At 33.0% G+C, this 26,078-nt stretch overlaps 1 protein-coding gene across 10 annotated transcripts in view; it reads right to left on the bottom strand.

Annotated features, from left to right (window-relative positions):
* LOC132718308 (voltage-dependent L-type calcium channel subunit beta-1-like) overlaps positions 1–26,078 on the bottom strand; it is a 79,810-nt gene that overhangs the window by 9,872 nt on the left and 43,860 nt on the right. For 9 of the 10 annotated variants that reach the window (XM_060702010.1, XM_060702012.1, XM_060702008.1 and 6 more), the window contains 4 exons: positions 11,272–11,388; positions 10,538–10,663; positions 9,808–9,941; positions 236–321 (listed from right to left, as the gene is read on the bottom strand). In XM_060702010.1, the coding sequence (XP_060557993.1) occupies positions 236–321; positions 9,808–9,941; positions 10,538–10,663; positions 11,272–11,388 (463 nt within the window). Of the gene's footprint in view, positions 1–235; positions 322–9,807; positions 9,942–10,537; positions 10,664–11,271; positions 11,389–12,169; positions 12,368–26,078 lie in introns of those variants that run through there. The other variant, XM_060702011.1, reaches the window with a different exon arrangement.

Below are 26,078 nucleotides of genomic sequence, written 5' to 3'. Positions count from 1 at the left end.
TTTAAGTTAACTAACTTATCAGCAGGAACGAAAAGTGATCAATTGCTTTCACCACTAGTATAGAACTAGGCCAGTCTGCCCAATTGTGCAGTCTGACCAAGCTCTATACTGTTGCCTGAATTACTAAATTTTTATCCTGATATCTCTAGAACTGATAATGGAATGTTCCATGATAATGTAAGCTGGACAAGTCCATTTAAGAAATTTGGCAGGTTAAGGACTCAAGAAAACTTACCTGGAGTGGGTGGGGTAGTAGATTCCCTTGAGTTAGTTCTCAGCAAAGATTCTACAGGTATATTTTGTGATGATGCAGATCCCTTCCTGAAAATATATATAAATAAAAATTTAAAGTTTTTGAACACAGTTTTTTCTTTTATGTATATAAAACTTTGTTGGTTTGTTGGGTTTAAGCTCACACACAAACACTGTAAAGTTTATATTCTGACGTCCCAGCTCTTCTGGATGAGGAAGATCTCTGGTCCTTTGATGTATTAAATGTTTCAGGAACAAGTCGGCACCTTGCATAAAGCCACAGATCTGCTATAACCTAGCTTGATTTCATATATGTAGCTTCTTCACATGAAAGAACCTAAAGTCCCTGATGACACAGACTTTGTAGGAGTTTCCTCAACATATAAATAATCAAGTCCTGTAGATTTCATATGATGAAGACAAAAACAAACTGCAAAATTAAAAGCTTTGATAAATGCAGGAGGTCACAAAAAGTTAAGTAAACCTTCATGAAAATGACACACCTGTGCTAAATGAAAATCATGTTTCAAATCATACATGTTTGATAGAAATACAGGATAGCTATACACTTGTACCAAAGGACCACCTGTAAACCAGTCAATAAGTAAATCATGTTTTCAAAATGTGGTCTTACCAGACAGGTTTTAGTGTAAAATACAATACGATGCAATTATAATTATCTGTTTCATTCTGATGCTATAAAATTTCACATCGTTTAAATTTTATGCGCCATGCAATGTAATTTCAAGTCATTTGAATTTATCGGAGGATTTTATTGTAATTTGCTACGTTCAAATAATGTAAATGAAATAATACAATTTTTTTTTCAAAATCTTTTTTTCTATTTTATCGAAGTTTTCAAAATTTAAGTAGAATAATTAAGAACAGCAATATTTGTACAAGTCATGGGATGTCATTAAATGCAATATTTGAACGGCCAATTACCAATTGATTAAAAAGACCCACAGGTGTATTCTGTTTTATGAACCCTACTTCTTCATCAATAACTGGAACGCATAAGAGCATCTTTTAAAAATTTTGAAGCATAAATATGTGACTGTTTATCATGTGACACATGTCACATAACATTTACGTTGTCTTATAACAGCACATTAATACATCTGGTATAGACTGCATCCGAAACTAGACTTTTTCTGAATAAGATAAATACTCCCACCAAAGTGCTTCACTGAGACTGAAGTCATCATTGACATGTGAAATAGAGTAACTTTTGATGCATAAAAAGACAACAAATGAATGTGTTTCTCACCTAAAGAAAAATAGGTTACAAAACTATTAAAAAAGCATGAAAATGGAAGAATACTGCTTTTAGCAATAAAGCTATAATCTTTATAAAATCTACAACAATGAATACAGACTTTATATAGGACACTTTGTCCATATTTATTCAATTTTATTAATTGTGATTAAATCACAAGTTTCTAGCATGTAAACCATTGCATTATCCAAAATTTCCGTTTCGATACAACATATTTTGACCGTTTTTTCTCAGGGTAAGTTCAAGGTTACAATATTAGGTCATGTGACTTTTGCACACGTAAACTTTTTATCCCCTTCTACAGCCAGACATTGTAAAGAGTAGTTTCGCGCTAGGTGACCTAATTGCGCAATAGCAATCTCCGAGAGATTGAGATCTTGTGAAATCAATACCATATCCATTGCAGCGAAACCACCTACAACTCTTGAAGAAAAAGTGATCAATATTGTTATTATTTTCAGACTGTAATTACATCGGCTAGAAAAGCTAGAATTCTGGCTACAATCTTGCCTACAGGACAATCACACAGAACATTGTCAATTTTCACTACAGACTCCTCATTGCTTCACAAAATAACTCCCAGTAGTTTTACCTCTCAGACAGCTTGCAGCCATGTTAACATCCTAGCAATTTACTGTGCATTCATTTAATTTTGCAGGCATGAAATTTCGTGGTTTTGTCAAAAAGGATTATTTTCATGGGCTTCTCAAATCCACCGATTGTCTTTATTTTGTGTTTTTTATTTTTAAAGTAAAATGCAGAAACTGTTTCACAAAAATAATTCTACAGACCATGCAATGAAATTTTGTTGGATCTAATTCATGGATTGACCTGTCCACTAAAATCATGAAAGTTTGTGCCCCACAATTATAATGATTTTGCTGTATTAAATTTGTACACTATCTGATACTGGAAATAATGTTGTCAACATGCCATTCATTGTTCCTCCAGTTATTATGATTCCATAAACTATACATAGGTGCCTGCATGGCTAAGTTAAGCAAGCTGATTTCAATCTCATGCCACTCCCAGCCTTGCCAGGTACATTTTCTTTCACATGTGAAGAAGCCATCTTATGAGATTATGTAACTTTTTCCAGTATATATTTCTAGGCTAGGATTGCACAAGCCAAAAAGACACAAATGTGATGAAGCTTTTGCTCCAGTAGATATTTCTAGGCTAGGATTGCACAAGCCAAAAAGACACAAATGTGATGAAGCTTTTACTCCAGTAGATTTTCTAAGCCAGGATTAAAGCCAAAAGACATAGATTGTGACCAGATGTAACTTTTGCTTGAACTTTTTGCACCAGGTACAAAGTCGATATAAATAATAGGTTATTTATACACAATCCGTTCAGAACAGCCTATTATTCTATTATTGAAAATTGATCTCTTGTACCAGGGCATTGTTTATGACAGAAGTTCAAGGTCTTTGTCTATTACTGGAATAATATGTTACGTAAATATTGATGTTATCTTGTAATGCTCGTAACTTTGTAAAGTGGTCTCAGATGGGAGAAATGGATTCTCTATATAAAGTAAGAAGTACTTTCAGAGTTGAAGAAATTCCAAGAATGGAAAAATATCCTTTGCTTTTAACTTGACTTTGATTTTTATGCTGTCAAATAAGTGTATGAAATTTCAACCTATTCCTGTCCATAGTTTTAAAGATAGCAAGAAGCAAAAACTAAACCAAAGTGTAATGGCAATGGAGACACCAACCCCAGTATAAAAGTTCTCCCTATTCTTTAGACAAGTTGAAAATTCATCTACTCGTATGCCTTGCTTAAGGAGGCCATAAAAACACACAGACAAACATACATAAACTGTCAGCATAATAAACCCGGCACCATAAAAGATAATTAAATGGATGATAATCCAACAAATATGGTAATTTGTTTTTCTGTGTCTGCTGTAGACCATGGAATGTTATTCGTCAACGATGAACAGCACGGCTGCAAATAGGACGGAATGGGACCGATGACAATGTATCTGTCTACTTATAGAATCAGACAAGAATCAAGCAAATGATGGCATAAAAAACAGCAAACAATGGTGAAAAAACAACAACAGACAGGTGCCTGTTTTAGATACAGTTGATGCATGGATACATTCAATTTATATTACACAATTTATCTGTCTTTCAAATCAGGCAGGCTATTTCAGGCCAATCTAATTATTCTTTTCTCTTGTAACCATGGCAACTAGTACCTTTATTACTGGTACGTAATGTTAATGTCAACCTAATAATTTAAATGCAAATGCTAAATTTCAGATATTTTGAAAGTTTCTTTCAAAATTGTAGAAAATAATTCAGATATAGGCAAGCCCTAAAAACATCTTTGTTCCCCTTCCAGTAACCATGCCAAACTAGGTAAGTAAGTAAGTAAGTAAGTAAGTAGATACACAATGCAAAATTAATTTTTTTATTGATTTTTTTTTATTTGAACAATTATTGATTTTTTTTCATTTGAACAAAGACCTGAATTGTATGGATTTCAAATTAAGAAATTGTAAATGCTTAGCATTTGTTCAAAGTTTTATTCACTATCCACGTTTGAACAATGCATAAACAGAAGACAATAATATAAATAAGTGACTCTCATTTTATGACTGCTTTCATGTTTAATTTGGCATTAAAATTGTTTGGGTAGCCGTGTTTTTTTATGGGTATGTAGCGAAGGAAGTAAACCAAACAATATTTTATTTTTGGCCCGAAACAATGCTGTACAAGTTAATTGTAATGCAGTATAATCCTTCCAGAAAAGCCAGCTCCTTGTATCAGCAGTCAATTATCCCTAATTTACATAAATTAACCAGAATTTCAGAAAGTCTGCTTTTTTCGTGTGTTTTGTCAAATAATTCCTCTCTACGTTTAACAATGTAAAGAACAGCAAAAGTTCAGTGTCTTCAAAATGTATGCAAAGAATGTTGCAACTAGCAGTGCAGCTAACAGTGCATCATATGCAGAGTGCAGTTTTCTAATCTTAAAGATTTCTTTTTTTCTTTCGTAAACCTGGAATTTTGTTAGTTCGGAAAGGGGAAAAAATTCAGTGAATAAAAGTTAAGAGTTATTCCTCATAGCCAAAGACCTTCCATACTAATGAATTAGACATCATATCTAGACTTTGGTTTCTGTAATCTACTGGGCAACTGGTGTCACAAGTTAAAAATTGCAATATTTTTACAAACTCAAGGGCTATAACTCTACAAATACTGAATATACAAGCAAAGCCTCAGGTGCATAAGAACACATGCTGACCAACATTCCTGTAAAGTTTCATGGCTTAGTGATATAATATATTATCTTTTGAGCTATGCGCGACACAAATTGAAAATTTAAGTTTTTTATTATGCATGACACAAATTGAAAATTTCTACTACTAAGTCAAGGGCAATAACTGACAAAACTGAATTAATCCACTGAATTAAGTTCACAACATCTCATGCTCATCAACATTCCTGTAAAGTCCAAGCACTTTAAGAGGTAATGTGACACAATATGAGAACGCACTCACAGACGGATGGACAAAGGCAAATCTAAATCCCTCAACACACTTAAAGTAGAGACCATAAAAATGGACAACTCCATTAAAGATATTTAGATTGATACAGGTTAAAGAATGGCAAAAAGGAAGGAGCTTTATCAACTGTTTGCTGAAACTGTTCTAGGCATACATGTATATGAAGATGTTTTAATATGCATGATAATATATTATATTGTGACTTTCTGATGAAACAATTACTCAAATTTCATTAACATTTCCTATTACCTAAAAACAAAAAACTCGTCTCAAATTTCTTGGTAATTTAGCCATCCTCACTGAAAGACTTAATAGAACTATGGTATGTAGAGGGATACAAGGAAAATATGCAAGAGTTTAATCAATACTGCAGTGGATGTCTGCCAGTGGCGAAACACAACAGAACTCCGAGCATATCAAATATACACTTCTCATTCTCTAGAGACATTTATACCATAATCAGAACTCTCAAATATCACTATTACTACAGTTAATGACTGAAACTTCATTACAACCCCACACCCCTCCCTATTAAACATCTTTCAATGCACTTGTCCATATTTCATTCTGGGACCACACTATTCATTAACTTTAGGGAAAATTAAAAAAAATACGTATTGACTGAGCAGCAATTTAGCCATGCAATAATAGAAGAACTGTGTTATTGACTGAATAGCAAGCCGGTCAAGAATAGAAGAACTATGTCAGTTTAGTTGTTGGGTGTAATTTATACACAAGGTTTTGAATTTCATGACTGTTCAGGTCATATGTTAACTTTTGAGCTGTATACAAATGGTGCAAGACCGCAAATTTAACTGTCCTGTGCATAGAGGGGGATACCTAAGAAGGAGCATTCTGAACTTCAGCCATCCTTAAAATCCTAAGTGTAATACTGACCCAAATACATTTTCAGTCCAGCCATTCTGAACACTATACACAGTTTTTGTACCATTATCTTTAATTTCATTCCCACACAGCCTAAATTAAAGCAATAGCTGCCTATCTAAAATGGTAACATTGGCTTTTAATGTCTTAAAAGTCAATGCTGATGAATGTGTATATCACATGTGAAGCAACTATCTTCTTGGTGGTCTTAGCAAATACACCTATACCTGTACATGTATATACTTGTACATTGTATATAAAATCAGAAAGTAAACAACATCTTAACATTTTAAACAAGAGGGCCATGATGGCCCTGAGGTCGCTCACCTGTATATAGCCCCCCCCCCCCACACACCCATAAGAAGATGTTTCATGCTAAACATCTAAGCTCTAGCTCATTGGGCTTTTTAAAAGAAGATTTTTTTAAGTTTTTACTATACACATATAGTTAAAAACAATGACACCCCTGGGGCGGGGCCAGTTTTGACCCCAGGGCTTTTATTTGAACAAACTTTGTAGACACTTACTAGAACATGTTTCATGCTTAATATCTAAACTCTAGCTATTTGGGTTTTTTCAAAGAAGATTTTAAGTTTTTGCTATACACATATAAGGAAAATCAATGACCCCCGGGGCGGGGCCAATTTTGACCCCAGGGCTTTTATTTGAACAAACTTTGTAGACATTCACTAGAAGATGTTTCATGCTAAATATCTAAGCTCTAGCTCTTTGAGTTCTTTAAAAGAAGATTTTTTAAGTTTTTACTATATGCATATAGGGTCAAAATCAATGACCCCCTGGGGCGGGACCAATTTTGACCCCAGGGCTTTTATTTGAACAAACTTGGTAGACACTCATTAGTAGATGTTTCATGCCAAATATCTTAGCTCTAGCTCTTTGGGTTCTTTAAAAGAAGATTTTCAAAGTTTTTACTATATGCATATAGGGAAAATCAATGACCCCCTGGGGCGGGGCAAATTTTGACCCCAGGGCTTTTATTTGAACAAACTTGGTAGACACTCACTAGAAGATGTTTCATGCCAAATATCTAAGCTCTAGCTCTTAGGGTTTTTTAAAAGAAGATATTTAAAGTTTTTTCTTTCGGTTGCCATGGCAACCAGAGTTCTGCATGGAATTAAATTCTTTGAACAATTTTTTTAAAGGTGACCACCAAAGGAACATTCCTGTGAAGTTTGGATGAAATTGGCTTAGTGGTTTATGAGGAGATGTCATTTAAAGTAAAAGTTTACGGACGGACGCCGGACGGACGGACGGACGCCGGACGAAAAGCGATCACAAAAGCTCACCCTGTCACTTTGTGACAGGTGAGCTAAAAATAATTGACTGTAAAGTCTGTGCATATTTTTATGACTTTTGACCTCTAACCATGACCTTGACCTTTGAGCTTATATGAAGTGGTTATAATTCTATTTAAGCACAGTGTCACAGAAACACAAATCATATGTGCTATTAAAGTGATTTATAAAGTTTAAGTCCTGGCATTAAGTAAATTATAGCAGCAAATTAGTTAAGACAATTGACACCTTAATATAACCTTGACCTTTGAACAATCAATATGGTTCTTGCATATAAGACATTTATATCTTAATTAATAAGGCAAGCATTTACTTATCAAGTGCAAATAAACTTATTTAGAATCTCTCTTTCCATGGATGGAATGGACAGACAGACAGACCAAGACATCCACTAAGTTATCAACACTGGGCTACCTTCATTGTAAAAGTCGTTACCATCAAATGTGAAGTGGAAATTCTTACAGAATTATATTTTCCCCCAAAAAACACATCTGACAATGACATATATTTCTTTTCAAGTTTCCGCCTTGGTGTTACTTTTTTGCTAATGAAATAACTTAATTTGTAAAGAAGCAATACTCTCATAAACATAAAATCTCCTACGTAAAGTTGGGACGCCTGTATTGAATGGGTAATGAATTGTTGTTTGATACTAAACTACAATAGCAACTACAAATAACTTCTAGTCCTCATGCAGTGTACTAAATGATCAGATTAGAAACGGAAGGGAGGAAAAAACCAGGAATTAATCCTAAGACACAGCGCAAATATTTAATCACTGATAAAAGAAAAGGTTACACAGTAGAAACCAATTAAGACTTCGATATTGAGAGAGAGATATTTCACTTCCGCCTCAATGCAGTTGCAATGTAGCTGATAATAAAGCTCTAATTCTGCATCTCACTCCACTTAATTGGAATATTTGAAATGTCCTGCTTTGGAATCTGGTTCATTCAATTGTTGTTGTTGTTTTTTTAACCTTTACCCTGCATGGAACCAAAAATTATAAGCCTTTGCCACCAGTATAGAGCCATGTTAACCTTCAAGGTCCTGCAGTCTGACAATGCTCTATACGTGTTGGCTGAATATCTTTTTTTCGTTTTTATATCTCCAAATTTGATAATGAACAGTTCCAAAATGGAAGCTGAACAAGAAGATTTAAGAAATTAAAGCAGGTTAAAGGTTATATGAGTTTGATATCAAAACACTTTGGACGAGAAGCACCAAGTCTAGTTCAGCTGACCTGGCTCTATTCCTGTGGCACAGGTGTCTTTTTGTCCCCGTCAGATGTCACAGGGTTAGACTTTGCTGTTGTTTGAAGAAAATCGTGAGCTCATGATGCGTGTAAGACATTGTATATGGGCATAAAACATCTGTAAGCCTGTTCTTCAAACTGGATTTTCTAGTGTTTTCACTTGTAAGAAATATGCTTTGGCCCGGGTCGTGACAACAAAGGTGGCCGAGCCTTGACAACAAATGAATTAAGTTTCAAATGGTCATGCCAGGACATCCAATGAAAAACATGTTGCTTTTGGAACGTACACTACAATAACTGATGAAATATTTTTACTGTTTTTTCCCCCTTCAAACTTATCAATGTTTGGTGACAAACCAGATGATTTAAATAATGCAGCAGACCAAAATCATATCAAGAGTTCATATTTTGCTAAAAACAAGTCTCCAACATGAAAGATTGGCAAAAGAAAAACAAAACAAAGTTTTCCCACGTAAAGTTTGGCAACCCCCAACCCAAAAACCCTATTTTGCAGCAATTTACAAGTTAGTGGAAATCAATTCCAAAGTGTCTTCAGTGTAAGTTTTGCACTCTTTAAAAGATATAGCAATTTACCACAAGTCAGAAAAATTCTCACCAAGTTAAGTTCAATGACTGTGAAAAAAGTACATTCAGACGAGAAAGCAATCAGTCAAAACGTAGATGCTGGAATATTAACGTGAACAATAGCCTCGAACTGATTCCATCTTAAAATGGAATATTCTTGAATATTAAATCAGGATTTGCACCAGTGTTTGCAACAGTGCCAGAAAATGTTATCGTACACCCTCTAGCCGACATCACTTTGCTGTTGTTTGAAGAGAGTCATGAGCTCATGATGTGCGTAAGACAATATATATGTGCAAATAACATCTCTAAGGATATTCTTGAATATCAAACTGAAATTTCACAAAGTTGTACTGGGGAAAATTGTGCTTTGGCCCGGGCCATGACAACAATAATGGCTCAGCCTTGACAACAAATGAATTAAGTCTCAGGTGGCAAGGACAACCAATGAAAAACATGTTGCTTTTAAAAACCTGCTCAAGGATCATAGGGCTTTTTAAATGATGAATCATCCAATGCAAAAATTTGTTGCGTCCTATTATAAATGAGGGTGACACTCTAAAAGAAAATAGTGCTGCATAGCAATATAACTTATAAATAACTCAGAACTTTCTCTCAAGCTGGACATTCCTATCTGTAACAGTAACCAGTGTAAGATTGTAAAAATAGTCTCGAATTTCAAAGTTTATTAAAACAGTACATTTACTCACGTTGGGTTATTTTTGGACCTGCTGGAACCACTCAAGTGCTGTTTAATACTCTCTAGTTTGGCAGGACTGGGTATAAACCCCACATCACAACCTTCTTTTACCAGCCGACCTATCCACCAATCATTATTGAATTTCTGAAATGAAACAAATTTATTAGTCAATAAGTGATATCTTCATAATCACATTATGACACTTGTAAACTTACTTTTTTTATATGAAGGAAAATATTATTAAAGCACCAATACCTTAAAGATTTTTATAATCTTAGATGCTAAAATTGAGAGAAATTTTTATCTTATCTAAAGCATATAATGTATTGGAAAATGAAAGCCGTCCGGATAGATCAATAGGTAGAGCGTTGGACTGTAAATTGGGCGACCCAGGTTTGATTCCCAGATGGCCAAAGTCACTTTCGTTGTGACTGATCATGAAATAATTTCTACGGTCATTCGCACTGTACCTCTGCTCTGGTATGTACAGAAGTTTCAGTTCCTTGTGGAAGTAAAGGCAACTAGTACTGGTAAACTGCTTGACAGCCTACCCAGGAATGATGCGGTGGCTGCACTGTGCTCTGGTAAATTCAATGTAGCTTACTGCCATGATCCGGAGTGTAAACTACCAATACCACCACACTCATAATGATGGCCAGGGGAGGTAAAACATACCATGTGAAAAGCATCATTGGCTAAACAAAAATGATTTATTAATACATAGCAGTGAAAAATCTTACCTCTTTTATATGTAAGAAATCTTTTACTTGGAAAGACACCGTTTGACCCGGAGCACGAGAATTTTCATCCCCACCCGTGCCATCATATGATACATTTGTTCTAACAGCAAACGCTACTGGCTTTAACTGAAACAAGATAAAACGTGTAAATTATGAAACATTATTTCAAGAAATATAAGTATCAATAGATGCTCATACAATATGTTTTATCCCACAAAAATTAAAGCCATTTTTTTCATATTTGGTCAGCACATAATTATAATAGTGCTATTTTCAGTCACATGATAGCTCCTATGAAATTTAATTGGTGGAGGAAAACTACTCAAATATTTCCATGAGTATTTTAAGGTAGAGGTTTTTCAGTGACTTAAAAAACCTTTTCAATCATTAAGAACTCTGACATGTACAATTTTTTTTTGCACTTGTAAAATTTCGTAGAACAAGAAATTTCAAAGTGCTAAAAGTACACTGAACTTGAATTCCCTAATCTGTATCATAGTATTTTTCATTCTTTAAACTAAAATTATGCCAATTTTCTACAAACTAAATTTTACCAATTTGCTTCTACTAATTTTGCTGATTTGCTATAAAGTGTTTAAATGTGAGCCCTGTGGAGTTTAGCTATAGAAATTTGAGTCCTGAAGAAGTTTCACTATAGAAATTTGAGCCCTGAAAAGTTTCGCTATAGAAATGTGAGCCCTGAAAAGTTTCACTATAGAAAAAACAAAACTTACCCGTGCTTTATCGAGCTGGGCCAGGGCCTGTTTAGCGGTTTCACTGCGTATTGCTTCTACCTCCTCATCCAGGGAGACATCTGAGGACTGCTGGCTAAAGTTCGAATCTTGTGACCCCTGTAATATACAAATATACAACTTAACAATCATAAAATAAATCATTATCAGGCTAAATCAATATCTTAAATCAACTTTATTTCCTCGTTCAATCTGAACAAAACCATCCATTATTTGTTTGACTGGGTTTTGCCTAACACCGACATAGGTCATTTGAAGATGTTCCAGCTTTACTGGTGGAGGAAGACCTCAGGTGCCCTTCCGTGCATTATTTCAGGTACGAACGAAAAACCATCCATTATATTATTAAAGAAATAATTCAAAAAGTGCTGGATAATCTTGGTCTAAACTGGTTGCAATTGGGTAGATGTACAGTTGAAATGAGTAGACTAAAAGCTATCAATACTTGACAGACGGAAATGGGTCCTGTAATAGTTCAATGTACCCTACAGCAGATCAGTGACCTAGTTAAGTTTATGGACTCCACCTCTCAACCCAGGGACTGCTGAAATCAGAGATCTTAACCACTCAAGCAATGGAAGTCCAATCATGAACACATTTATAAATATTTCATAATTACTTTTAATATACCCCAGATGAAACTGCATTTTAGAAAAATTTTAGTATATATCAACATGTGTAATTCACAATAATCTGTGTTTTTTTCCTACTAAAATTCCACTTTTCTTATATACCTGTAGAGTCACACCAACATTACTGTTGGGGTCAAAGTAACAACAACAACAATGTAAGAAGTATTACGGTAAATGTTTTCCCGTAGACCTATTATTTTCTGCATTTTAAAATATTGCAAATTTTTTTTTTTTTTTTTAAATCTTACCAATGAATACTGATGAGCCAAGAATGGCGTTGTCTCCCCTTGACTGTCGTAATTATGATGAGCTGTTACCATAGTGACAGAATCTTTGTATATTTACTTCCAATTTCCAGAATGTCAACAAAATATTTTGTATCATTTAATATTATTCACTTTTCACATACAACAATTTTTTTGAAACCATTTTTTTTATAATTTCAAGTTTTTTTGGTTTTTATTTTAATCCATTTTTGGTGCCTTTAGTACAAGAAATGCATTCACAGTATGTTTATTTCATAGCAATATCAACTTTAATGTTGTTATCTATAATCATATAACACTTAAATTTCACTGTATTTGTCTAACAATCCAGGAAATCAATCACTTGCTTATTGTCATCGTATTTATTTAATGCTTTAAATCACAATCACAAACTTCAATAGCCAAGTATCAATCAAAATAACCTTTAAAAGTAAAAAAACAAAATCATAAAAATATGAAATCTTGTTATAAAACGAGATCAATTTCTACAAAACTGGAATTCGTAACAACTTGTCATATTAATCAATAGGTAAACAAAATCCTTGCATTTCCACCACAATCGTAATATCAAAATTCTGCAGAGATGGAAAATTCATACATAGCAACATGGAATAAATTGCCTCGGATAAAAATACCGAATTAATCGCCAATGCTGGAATACGTCCTAAATTATTCCTTAAGGAGAAGGCTAATAACATGCAAATACAGCAGTCGATCAGTCTAGAGCAATCCTCGTACATAACATCAGTTTCAGATTTAGACTTGACCTTTTATATGTTGTCCAATGCACTATAGATTCAACCTAACCAAAATAGTAACATTTCAACATTTCGTAATCTCGTCATAGGAATGGCAGCAAAACATTTACGCAAAATAGCTCGATGAATACAAAGATCTCTGGAAACCTTTCAAAAAAATGATAAAGGTCATTCAGAAAGAAACAAAAATGCAGTCTGTCTCTTACAATAGAGAAAACAGATAAAAGCCGACTTGTTGGTCACATTATATCCATTTAAATGCTAACAGAACTTTGTCAAAAAGCTTAAGGTAGATCAAATGGTATCTGACACTATATCAATGCAACAAAAATAATCACTCACAAAAACTTCATGACTTTTACTGTCTAAGACATCATTATTCCCTTACTATTCCTGACAACAACATAATCTGTTGAATAATATTCTTTGATCATGTTTAAAACAGACAAAAAATGTCATTGAATTGAACAACATCTAACAACAGGTGCCCTTGAAATTATCAAAATCTGAAAAGTGTCCTTGAAATTATCAAAATATAACTGACAACAACTATCCTTGAAATTGAAATGATCAAAATCTGACAAAAGCTATCATGGAAATTATCAAAATCAGACAAGTGTCTTGTGAGATTTTTATTATCTGACATGTACCCTTAAAATAAACATAACAAGACTAATTAGTGCCCTTGAAATTAATCAAATGTCAAAATATCAAAATCTGAAAATTGCTCATAATAATATCAAAATTTGACAAGTGCCAATTCATATGAACAAGAGTCCTTTAAACTATCAAAACCTGACAACAGTTGCCATGGATTAACTACAAAGTGTCCTTGAGATTAGAACTTCCTGACAAAAACTAATTTCCATGAAATTAGAATTACCTGACAAGTGACCATGACATTATTACTTCATGACAACAAGTGTCCTTGACATTAGAACTACCTTACAACAAACGACCTTGACACTAGTTACTGGTATTTTATCACTATCTGCCAACAAACAACATCCTATCTCTGACAATATACAACCAGCAAGCTCCAAAATTAGCTTTCCCTGACAACATTTCCTATAAACAGTTTATGCTTGTAACAACAACAAAACACCTTGTGAAGTCTTTGTTGCATGAGATCCCTTGGAATAAGGTTGCTAATTAAAATAATCCCAAGTACAACACTTTTTGACAATTGAAACACACATCTCAATTATTAAGAATCTGACAAATTTACTGACAACACTCAAATCTGATCCACTTCTAACTGATAATTATATACATCAAAATACAGGCGACTATTAAACTTACGAAAAATATTCAACCGTGACATACATTATACTTTTCAAATTCGTCTCAACACACAAATTTTAAACATTTCTTTTCGTTAAATAATTCATAAAATATATTTGAAAAATTTATTCAACATAATCCAAATGGCGTATATATTTATTCACTATAATAAGAAAGAATACACTTGACAATCGTCGCTGAGTATATATCTCTGTACAATTAAAGAATTTTCTAGTTTTATATTCAGTTGTCATAGTAATGATTTAAGATTTACTACTTTTGCTACAGCGATGTAAACTGATGTCACATTAAGTGATATATTTGTTTTGTATTTCAGACAAGTTACTATAGTTAGTATATACAACAAAAAATAGGCATATCTGTTGTCAATGTAGTAATATTGGTATTATTTTCCTTTTTCTGTTTGTGTTTTTTTGTTTTTGTTTGGTTTTATAGTGCACTGACACAGTTCCGGTCATATGGTGCCAAAACAGAAAAGATGATTTTAGCTAACCTTAAGTGTTACAAAGCAACATCAGGAGTCAAAATTATCTCCTCTGCTGAAGCTAAGAGATGCATAGACTCTAGAAATAAGAACCCATTTAGTCGCCTCTTATGATCACACAGGGTTAAACGGTGGCTACAATTCTGATACTTTAACCCATAAAGGCATCCCCTTAGCCACAAGGGGCTGTTTGTTTTTCAGCAACATACTGACCCTATTAAAAGGAAAAAAGCTAAATTTTGCTGTCTCTGAAATTTGTTTATTCTTGAGAAAAACCACAACGAAGAGGTTAAGAACCTAAATTAAAGGAAGACCTTAGGTGCCCCTCCTTGCATTATTATTTTAACCTCCAAGCCACAGACACCCTAAAACTCTCTCCCTCATTTTCTATGACCATTTGAACATGAAAACAATGTGACTGTATAGTTTTTGAAACCCTTTATGATCATTTAACAAACTTTCCACTTTAACCAGTGGTGGATAAATTAAGGCACAAAGTACAAGCTTGCACCTGGTAAAAATAGCTGACCATCTTTCAAATACCTGAATCGCTTAAGTAATTCCATAAAAAGTTTTGTAATCCCTGACAAGATTTGGACCTAAGTAGCAATCATGAGCGGCAAGCGATAGTAAATGTCAGCTATCTCAACGACTAAACCATACAGCGCCCTTGAACCCGTGTAAGCATTTTATTGAAATAATCCAGTTTTGCCAGAACTTTTTAAAATTGTATCAATAAATATTACAGAAATATAATAATAAAACAAACGTGTGGCAACAATTCACATCGCAGGTAATGATTGATATATCCGGCATTCAAAACCGTAAAATTTAATACAGACAATATAACTCATTTCCTAACAAGTCTAACATTAACTTATTGATTATTCTGGAAAATTGCTATGAAGTCTTCAAAAAAATTACATTTGTGTATGTTCCAATGGGAAATAACACTATTAAATGTTTAAGCGTTGCCATCAGTAACACCAGGTTACATCAATAAATAGTTTACTTAAACTCAGTCAGACAATTACATGCCAATCTACATATTCTATTGCTCAATATCCTAGGCTTCTACACACTGTTACTTTTTACCCTTACAGCCTCCTTATTTGTGTCAAAGATTTGTCAGACTTTGAAACTTGGAAATACTGACCAATCTGTAAACAAAGGTCATCCAAAAGAGAGACTAAACATAGTCTTTCCAGACAAGTGATCTTTATTTTGAGGCAATTTAGATGTATTTAATCAAAGAAGATTTGTTGAAGAGTTTGTCTTTATTCACAGGGTGGTCTTATTTGGAGGTGGTCTTTCACACAGGTTTGACTGTACTTGTTGTCAGTGTCAAGCTTGCAAGATGTAAAGAAAAAAACTTGAGAATCTTTTAGGTCCAACAGCATGACTGTTGTTTTATAACAACAGATTGGCTCAAATATGATGGTGACATCAAACCTTACTGTATCTTTATTATATAGATTCCATCCTCGTCATACCATCATCATCATCACCATCACCATCATCACATACATATTTATCATTATTATCACCATTGTCATCTTCATCATAATCACCACCACCACCATCATCATCACTACCATCATAATCATCATCATCATTGTCTTCTTCATCATCATCATCATCATCATCAACAACAACAACATCATCATCAACAACGTCATCATCATCACCACCATTGTCTTCATTATCTTCACCTCCATCATCATAACTACAATCATCTTGCAACAAAAAGTTCAATCTCCTTTTACAATAAATCTGTCAGAACATTTTTTCTTCTGAGTGCATGCAGCCCTAATTACTTAGGACTTTGCCAATTAGATCAAGCAAAACCAGTGTGTGACATCTGTGCAATTACACGATATCCTTCTCTATCTTGAAATCCCCAATAATTACAATCAACAGTAAATATTTAAAGTAGTACAAATCCTATAAAGCACAAAATTATTAATTTATGGTAAAAGGTTTGTTAAAGTTGCATTTTTAAAGGCCCATTATGCCTCAGAAATGCTTTTATTTTTATTTCTGGCAAGCTTTTCGTATTTTGATGTCCTGTAAATATTATTTTCTATAAACTTCCTCATTGGCCAGACACCTGAATCTGTTACAATTGGCAATTAGTGCAGTTATAGGATTTTGTTTGGAAATCAAAATACTACTCTGTTTATATTTTGCTACTTTTATGACAAATAATTTCATTTTCAGCACGTAGTGACTTTGCTGTGGCGAAAAACATTTAACATTATCTAAACCCAATCCATATTTTAGATGTTATAAAACTCATTTTTGCCCTTTTTGATATATTCGTTTCTGAGGCAAAATATGCCTTTAAAAAAAAATAAAGACTTGCATAGTAATTATGTTTTACAATCAGCAATATTATTATATTTTGTAGATTAAGTGTCTGGAGATAATCCACTGGCAGACAGAATTATATCACTAAATTAGATATATCAAATAAATGAAGACAATAATATAGTCAGAAACTCTATATAATGTCCTACACAGAACAATCAAATTTAATCAATACTATGAATCAAACAGTTCCAGAACATGTTCTTCACTAAATTAAAAGAAATCAAGTGCCCTTGTATATGACTCATCAGATTTCTGCATTTAACAACTACGACATTGTACAGTAAATTAGAAATGACTATTACAAATCTAGTTGTTATTTTTTATTTTACAGAAAAAAGTGATCCCAGTTAGTAAGGTATCTATCAAATTTACTTAAAAGGTTTAAATCTCATATTTATACATTAAACATAATTAAGTGTTGTCACAAATAGCTATTGGATCATTTAAACAGCAAAAACAATTATTCTGTAACCTGAATCCAACATTTTTTATTTGAGAAAAAAACACACAAAATCCTTTTTGCTGAAAGAATCCAGTTTTTTAAAATTCATTTAAAAAATTTCTATTTCCGACTTAAACATTATAATTATGGTACCAGTCAAGAACATTTCATACTATGTTATATTAGCAATATGGCTCCTACAGGAAACAACAGAGAACCATTCTCAGACAAACAACAAAAGGCAACTGTCTAAAACATTGCCAAATACACCAATTACGAAATATGCTAAATTTGCAAATAAACCAAACAAATTCAAATAATGTATGTAAATACTACAAATATCAGACAATACTATTGAATCTTGTTTCTGCTTCTTCATCACAAAGTCTCTACTTCGGCAAAATATTTCGAGTTCTACATTTTAATGCTGATTAAAAAACCCAAACACATGTACTTGTAATTTTGTTCGCTTGTTCATCATTGAAATGCTTGTTCAAAATACAAACAAAAAGCTCCAATTACTTGTGCAAGACCCAATACTTGTTCAAATTAAAAGGCCTATAACGCCCCAGAAATGCTTTTATTTTTAAGTTTAAAAATCTTTTTATTTTTGGTTTCCTGTTACAGTTTCCAAAAGGTTTGTCATTGGCCAATTACCTGAACCATGTTTTGCTTCTGTTGCTTTTTGGCAATTGGTATATTTATAGTTATTTCATATTGTGTATGGAATTGAAATTACTACTTTGTTTATATTTTACTATTTTTATTACAAATAAATTCACATTCAGCACTACTTTCTATGTAACATGATCTTTCTAAAGGTGAAACAATTGGTAGGCATAGTGTACTTTTAAACATAAAGATAAAAGTAGTTTGTGCAAGTACAAACTATCAAAAAAAAAAATCTAAATACTGGTAAAAGATAATAAAAACTCAAATTTAAAAATTTCAAACTTGTTCAAACTCCATACAACGGGATCCTAGATCTAAATACTCATTCACAATCAAAATATTCATTCAAAATCCAAATACTCATTCAAAATCCAAATATTCATTCAAAATCCAAATACTCATTCAAAATCCAAATACTCATTCAAAATCCAAATATTCATTCAAAATCCAAATACTCATTCAAGATCCAAATACTCATTTAAAATCCAAATATTCATTCAAAATCCAAATACTCGTTCAAAATCCATCTAAAATCTTTGAAACATTCAAGTCCAACATCAATAACATTAGTTGAATCTCTACGAAAGTAAATAAACTATGAACCATCCTTTCCAAAAGTATACAAACTATAAACTATCCTTTCTAAAAGTAAACAAACTATTAGCCATCCTTTCCGAAAGTAAACATATTATTAACTATCCTTTCCTTATCAAATTTTCAAACCATTTGTACATGTTTTTCTTCACCTACACATTTATTTAAAATGCATCCACAATCAAGACACTCATGGATTTTCAATGACTCACTCTCAATTTGTCTCCGAAATATAACCAACATGAGCTGAAGTCTATATGTAAAAATAAATCTTGATATATGATACAAATTCCAATAAATCCTGGAAATGGTGCATATTTCAATATTCTACCAACTGCCGACAACAATAATTGTACTCAATCACTGATGTTATGTTAGTATTGGGTAAATAAACAATTGGAGGTGACTCGATTGTAAAGTGAAAATCAATAGTGTTGTATGACCTGTGACATTCACCTATATATATGCATTATGTATTATAGCATACAACATCCATTATATACCAAGAACAATTACTGTTTGTATAAGTATATATACTTAATGGCTTTAACCTTCTTTGGAAGTTGTTGTTAAGTGCTAAGATCATTTATTAAATGGAGGAAAAAGTCTCTAAATTGTCCCTCTATGAATTAGGTCTTTTGGTGCCCTACTTCCCCTCCTAAAGATGCCCCAATCTGCCTTACTTTCCCTCCTGGAGGTACCATCATCTGCCCTACTTTCCCTCCTTAATGTGCCTCCATATGCCCTATTTTCCCTCCCAAATGTGCCCTCATCTGCCCTACTTTCCCTCCTGAAGGTGCCCTTGTCTGTCTTACTTTCCCTCCTGAATGTGCCCTCATCTGCCCTACTTAGGTACTCTCATCTGCCCTACTTTCCCTCCTGAAGGTGCCCTTGTCTGCCATACTTTCCCTCCTGAAGGTGCCCTCATCTGCCCTACTTTCCCTCCTGAAGGTGCCCTTGTTTGACTTACTTCCCCTCCCTGAAGGTGCCCTCATCTGCCCTACTTTTCCCTCCCTGAAGGTGCCCTCATCTACCCTACTTTCCCCCCTGAAGGTGCCCTCATCTGCCCTACTTTCCCCTCCCCCTGAAGGTTACCTCTCATCTACCCTACTTTCCCTACTTAATGTGCCCTCATCTGCCTTACTTTCCCTCTTAATGTGCCCCCCATCTGCCCTACTTCCTTCCCTGAAGGTGCCCTGAAAATTAACCAAGTTAATGATATTTAAGACTAAAATAATTTCCTGTAATCAATTCCATTCACTAGTTTCATTTAAATACATCATCCTCATTTTCCAGCAAGACAAAACCTGTCTGGACGCACTCTATACTGTTCTAACATTTCCATATCTGAAAATTTCTCAATGGACATATGCAAATCCAAAACAACAGTTCAATATTCAAAGTGGCAAAGGATATTTCTAAATGAACATTTCCAAATCCAAAAGAACACTTCAAAATTTAAAGTGACAAAGGACGTTTCTAAATCCAAAGTGACAAAGGACATTTCAAAATCCAAAGTATCAATGGTCATTTCCAAATCCAAAAGAACAGTTCAATATTCTAAGAGACAAAGTGACATTTCCAAATCCAAAGTAGCAAAGAACAATTCAAAATCCAAAGTTATGACATGTCTATTAAAGCCACGTTTTCCAGTAGCAAAAGGGGTTTAAGCTCTTTATTTCCAGACAAACTGATAAAACTGACAAAATTCAAACATTTTTTTAGATAATCCATCTTTCCAAATAGATATTCATATATTATTCCTTTAAAAATATTAACAAAAACTATAAATGTGCTTGAATAATGAAAAGAAAAATTAGAATTAATATCAATTTTGTTTAAAAGTTATTATGGAAGCTATAAAATTTTAAAGTATACTCTGTTAACCGTAAGATAAACACATTTCCAACTGATGTATTGTCTATTAATACCATAAAATTGTTCTAAAAAATCACAAAGTTGTATATATGTAGGTGTATAACAAACTAATACCCGACAAAACAAATGCCAATTAACAAACACAATGCTTATTAATCACCACAAAAATGCATTTTCCATAACTATCTATTAGGCAGAAATTCTACGACTAAAGCCTCCACATTTTCCAATTTATATTCTGGAACGTTCATGAATACTTAATGCATGTGTGACACAAGTCTATAGGGTTATTTGCCTGGAAAACATGTACTTTACCTGTTGAATTATTCAATAAGGCCAACTCATGATTCAATCAAACAATGAATATGCTCCAATCCCACAAACAATGAAATTAAAAGAACACTAATGATAAATAGAAGTCCACAAAATGACAAAAAAATGTCATGAAAACTATATAATCTAAACCTGTTTTCCTGGCTTTTGTGGAAAGTATAAAGTACTTCATCTGAACAAATTGACAATACTTATTGCAACATTTAAACAAGTTATTGTAACACAGCTTTCATATAAATAAATTGACAAAACTTATTGCAACACAGCTTTCATGTAAACAAATCAACACAAAACTTATTGCAACACAGCTTTCATATAAACAAATTGACACAAAACGTATTGCAACACTGCTTTCATATAAACAAATTTCAACAAAACTTATTGCAATACTGCTTTCATATAAACAAATTGACACAAAACTTATTGCAACACTGCTTTCATATAAACAAATTGACACAAAACTTATTGCAACACAGCTTTCATATAAACAAATTGACAAAACTTATTGCAACACAGCTTTCATATAAACAAATTGACACAAAACTTATTGCAACACAGCTTTCATATAAACAAATTGACACAAAACTTATTGCAACACTGCTTTCATATAAACAAATTTCAACAAAACTTATTGCAATACTGCTTTCATATAAACAAATCGACACACAACTTATTGCAACACTGCTTTCATATAAACAAATATACAAAACTTATAGCAACACAGCTTTCATATAAACAAATTGACACAAAACTTATTGCAACACTGCTTTCATATAAACAAATTTCAACAAAACTTATTGAAATACTGCTTTCATATAAACAAATCGACACACAACTTATTGCAACACTGCTTTCATATAAACAAATTTCAACAAAACTTATAGCAACACAGCTTTCATATAAACAAATTTCAACAAAACTTATTGCAACACAGCTTTCATATAAACAAATTTCAACAAAACTTATAGCAAACTGCTTCTTTTACAAACAAATTGATATAACCTTCAGTTACAAATTTATTTATTTATTTTTGGTTGGGTTTAACATCGTCAGCACCACCAAAGTATAGGTCATATGGCGACTCTTTCCAGCTTTACGTGTAGAAAGACCTCAGGTGCCCCTTTGTACATTATCATTCACAACCAAATTTTCATATACAAAGTAACAGAAATGGAAAAAATATGCCTTGTGTACAACACTTTGTAATATTAAGAACAATTGCCTATTTAAAATGTGACGAAAATTACAAAACACTACTCTCACTCAAATAAATCAGTAACATACGTTGTGCATATTACATGGGTTATTATCGTTATACAAGTTGTATACTTATTTGTGCCAACAGATAAATGAAGAAAATTAATACATCAAAAATAATATGAATGGAATGGTATATTTTTTTGCTATGGGAAGTAGACTTGTATTGGAACGGTTCCACAGATCTAAGAGATGATGTTGATAACAGAGGTATAGTCTAAATCTGGCACCGAACAGTAAATATTGACGTCACCTCCATCAATCTCTCATGCGAGAATTGTATTTACTTCAACAATACAAACAACAAAACAATCTACATGCTGTTTAATCAATGACATGAGTCTTATCATCTTTATAAATCATTCATTCAATTTTCTTGCCATTTTATTACCAAAAGAAAACTAAATACACAACTTTTACAAACTGGCATATTTCTTCTTTTCTTACGTCTCTTGTTTACTTATATCTCTTGGATATTTCTTTTAACTTACATCTTTTGTTTACACACTGGGATACCTTCTGGCTTCTTCTAATCTATAAACTTACATCTTACAACTTGGACATCTCTGCTAAACTATAAACTTACATCACAATTTAACTATAAACTTACATCTCTTGTTTACAGCCTGGATCGCTTCTTCAAAACTTACATCTCTTCTTCAAAACTTACATCCCTTGTTTACAGACTGGGATACTTCTTCAAAACTTACATCCCTTGTTTACAGACTGGAATACTTCTTCTTAACTCTAAACTTACGTCTCTTGTTTACAGCCTGGATACTTCTTCCAAACTTACATCCCTTGTTTACAGACTGGAATACTTCTTCTAAACTCTAAACTTACATCTCTTGTTTACAGACTGGGATACTTCTTCTAAACTTACATCTCTTGTTTACAGACAGGAATACTTCTTCTAAACTCTAAACTTACATCTCTAAAAGACTGGGATACTTTTTCTAAACTTACATCTCTTGTTTTCAGACTGGGATACTTCTTCTAAACTTACATCTCTTGTTTACAGACAGGGATATTTCCTCTAAACTTACATCTCTTGTTAACAGAGTAAGATACTTCTTCTGAACTTACATCTCTTGTTTACAGAGTAAAGGCCTCAACAGACGGTAGGATTTAGCTGTACAGCACTAATTAGAGATAAGATGTACAATTTTCAAAGCTATACAACACTTGCATTCAAACGGTAATTCTACACTGTAAGAATCATCTGAGGTTTCCCCTAAAAAGGATCCCTTTACATTGATCCTTTACATACTTTACTCACTAAGTACTTTTTTCGCCATGAGTAATGATTGAAAAACCTCCATTTAAAAAAAAAAAAAATATATATATATATATATAATATATATATATATATATATATATATATTTAATGTGAAGCCTGACCGAGACTCAAACCTGGGACCTCGGAATACCGTACTGCGGCTCTGCTGACTAAGCTATCTGGTCGCCTACAAACTACCTCCCCTCCCCTAATTAGAGAACAATTCAATACCGTGACATAATCATTTTCGGAATAATTTGGGATTCGAACATAACACAACTTTGGGTCTCCTGAAGAGTTTTTCAACATCATTTTTACCCCATCTTACTACTATGTTTACCTTTTAGCCCTAATTGTTCTGGAATTTCATTCATTACACCCATTATCAGGAGATAATTTGGTTATCTGTTACTTGTCATTGTGGGAGGTCTATAAAAATCGGTACGACAAGATTTTCAAAATAGAACATGTCCTATCCCTTACATCTAGACATAAGGTTTCCGAAATCAAGAAATAGTAGCCTTCACACATTAAGATTTGTCTGTACATCTTAGTTTTAATTGGTGTTGTACTTCAAAATCCTACCGTCTGTTGAGGCCTTAAGATACTTCTTCTAAACTTACATCTCTTGTTTACAGAGTGAGATACTTCCTCTAAACTTACATCTCTTGTTTACAGAGTGAGATACTTCTTCTTAACTTACATCTCTTGTTTATAGACTGAGATACTTCTTCTAAACTTACAGTTCTTTTTTACAGACTGGGATACTTCCTCTAATGCATAAACTACTGGGACATATTTCCCCTTAACTTACATCTGTGCTTAACTATAAACTTACATCTCTGTTTTCAGACTCGGATATTTCTTCTAAACTATACAGTCTTCCAATGCAGTTCATGATAAAGAGACTATATAATAGTTTGTTCTACATCCAGCATTGACCATTTACATATTTATCTTTCCTTTGTTCATCTATATGCATGACTTTATCAAGTTTTCTAGGAAAAGGGATATTTGACAGCTATATCACAGTAAGTAATTATTGTCAAACTAGAGAGCATGACTGAAAACTGGTCATTCAAAAAGGTTAAGATTACAACAGTTAATTGTTAAACATTCTTAACAAGAACAATCAGTGATCAAATGTGTCACCTCCTGAAAGCCACTCAGCAAAAAATCATTCAACCTAAAGACCTGTGTAATATGCACAAGAATTTGTGCCGTTTGCCATGTGTAAATTACTTTCTTTGTTCACTTGACAATATTTTATTTTTTTGATACATTTCCAAACTTTTCATGAAAATTAGCATGAATCTGGAGACGTGCTGCTTTTAAGTGATGAAAACAAACATCTACCACAAATTAATTTTCCGTAACAGATAAACAAATCATGGTACTTCCTATTTTGAAATAATATTCATGAAAATAGTTTTTCTCTTGTTCAAATTTAAAAGACAACATATCTGGTAACCAAAACCTTAGCATGATTCACTATGGATTTTTAATGTTTAATGAAACATTATACTTTGGGAAAGTACAGAAACTTCTCCTAAGTCGGACCTCAAAGATTCTTGAGATGACCAAATGTCAGTAAACATATTTCTAATAAAGCAGAAACTGATTAACAAAAGAATTACTTATGTCAATACTATGATATCATGCTTTCATGGCCTTCATATTTAAAAGTAACTTAGGGTGTTAGCTGAAATACGGGTGTCTGTGATAAAAACAATAGTGAGGTCTAACTAATTAAGTAATATCCTTATGATAACATTGTTTTCAGATGGTTGTATTCAAGGTTATCTCCTATTCTTTATCCGAAATTCTCCGGTTGATTTGGTGGTGATGTTGTGAAACAATATTACAACAATAGCGTTTCTATACTTTCACTATTTAATTTACATTTAAAATCATAATGAATTGCTACAGTGTTCGAATATTAATAAAGAATCTAAAATTCACTCATTTTTGACATAAGTCAATTAACACGCTAAATAGATTAACTTTTATAAAGACAGCTAAACTTGTTACAAACATAATCATCATTATGACACGCGCTATTGAGCAATTATCGTCTAGTTTGTGTTTTCACACGTCTGAAGGGAATAGATGAAAGAAAACTATTAGTCGAGATAAACAAAGGATAATAGTGTGAAAATAACTGTTGGGGCTGAAATTTTACATCGAGATACTGAAAATATCGAAATAAGAATATCGAGATAAACAAATATTTCCAATATAGATAAAGAAGGAAGAAAATCGGGACTTTCAAAATTTCACCGAGATAACGAAATATCGAGAAAAGCGTCGTGTCGAGATAACGATAGTTGACTGTACATGTAAGTTGTGTATATGTATGTATACTATGTCTGAGTTCATTTTCTTCTTTTTTTCAATTTTTCTTTTAAGGGTGGTTGTGGTGAAAGTTTGAAGCTTTTTTAGAACAAGTCTCAAGGAAGCTCTTCCAGGAACTAATTAGCCAGTACTGGTGCCTTATGATAAACAAGGTCAAATAG

The sequence above is a fragment of the Ruditapes philippinarum genome, unplaced genomic scaffold (genome assembly GCF_026571515.1).
Source record: "Ruditapes philippinarum isolate M1 unplaced genomic scaffold, ASM2657151v2 ctg1573_1_1_1_1, whole genome shotgun sequence".
Classification (NCBI taxonomy): domain Eukaryota; kingdom Metazoa; phylum Mollusca; class Bivalvia; order Venerida; family Veneridae; genus Ruditapes; species Ruditapes philippinarum.
This window is presented reverse-complemented; position numbering and strand designations above follow the sequence as displayed.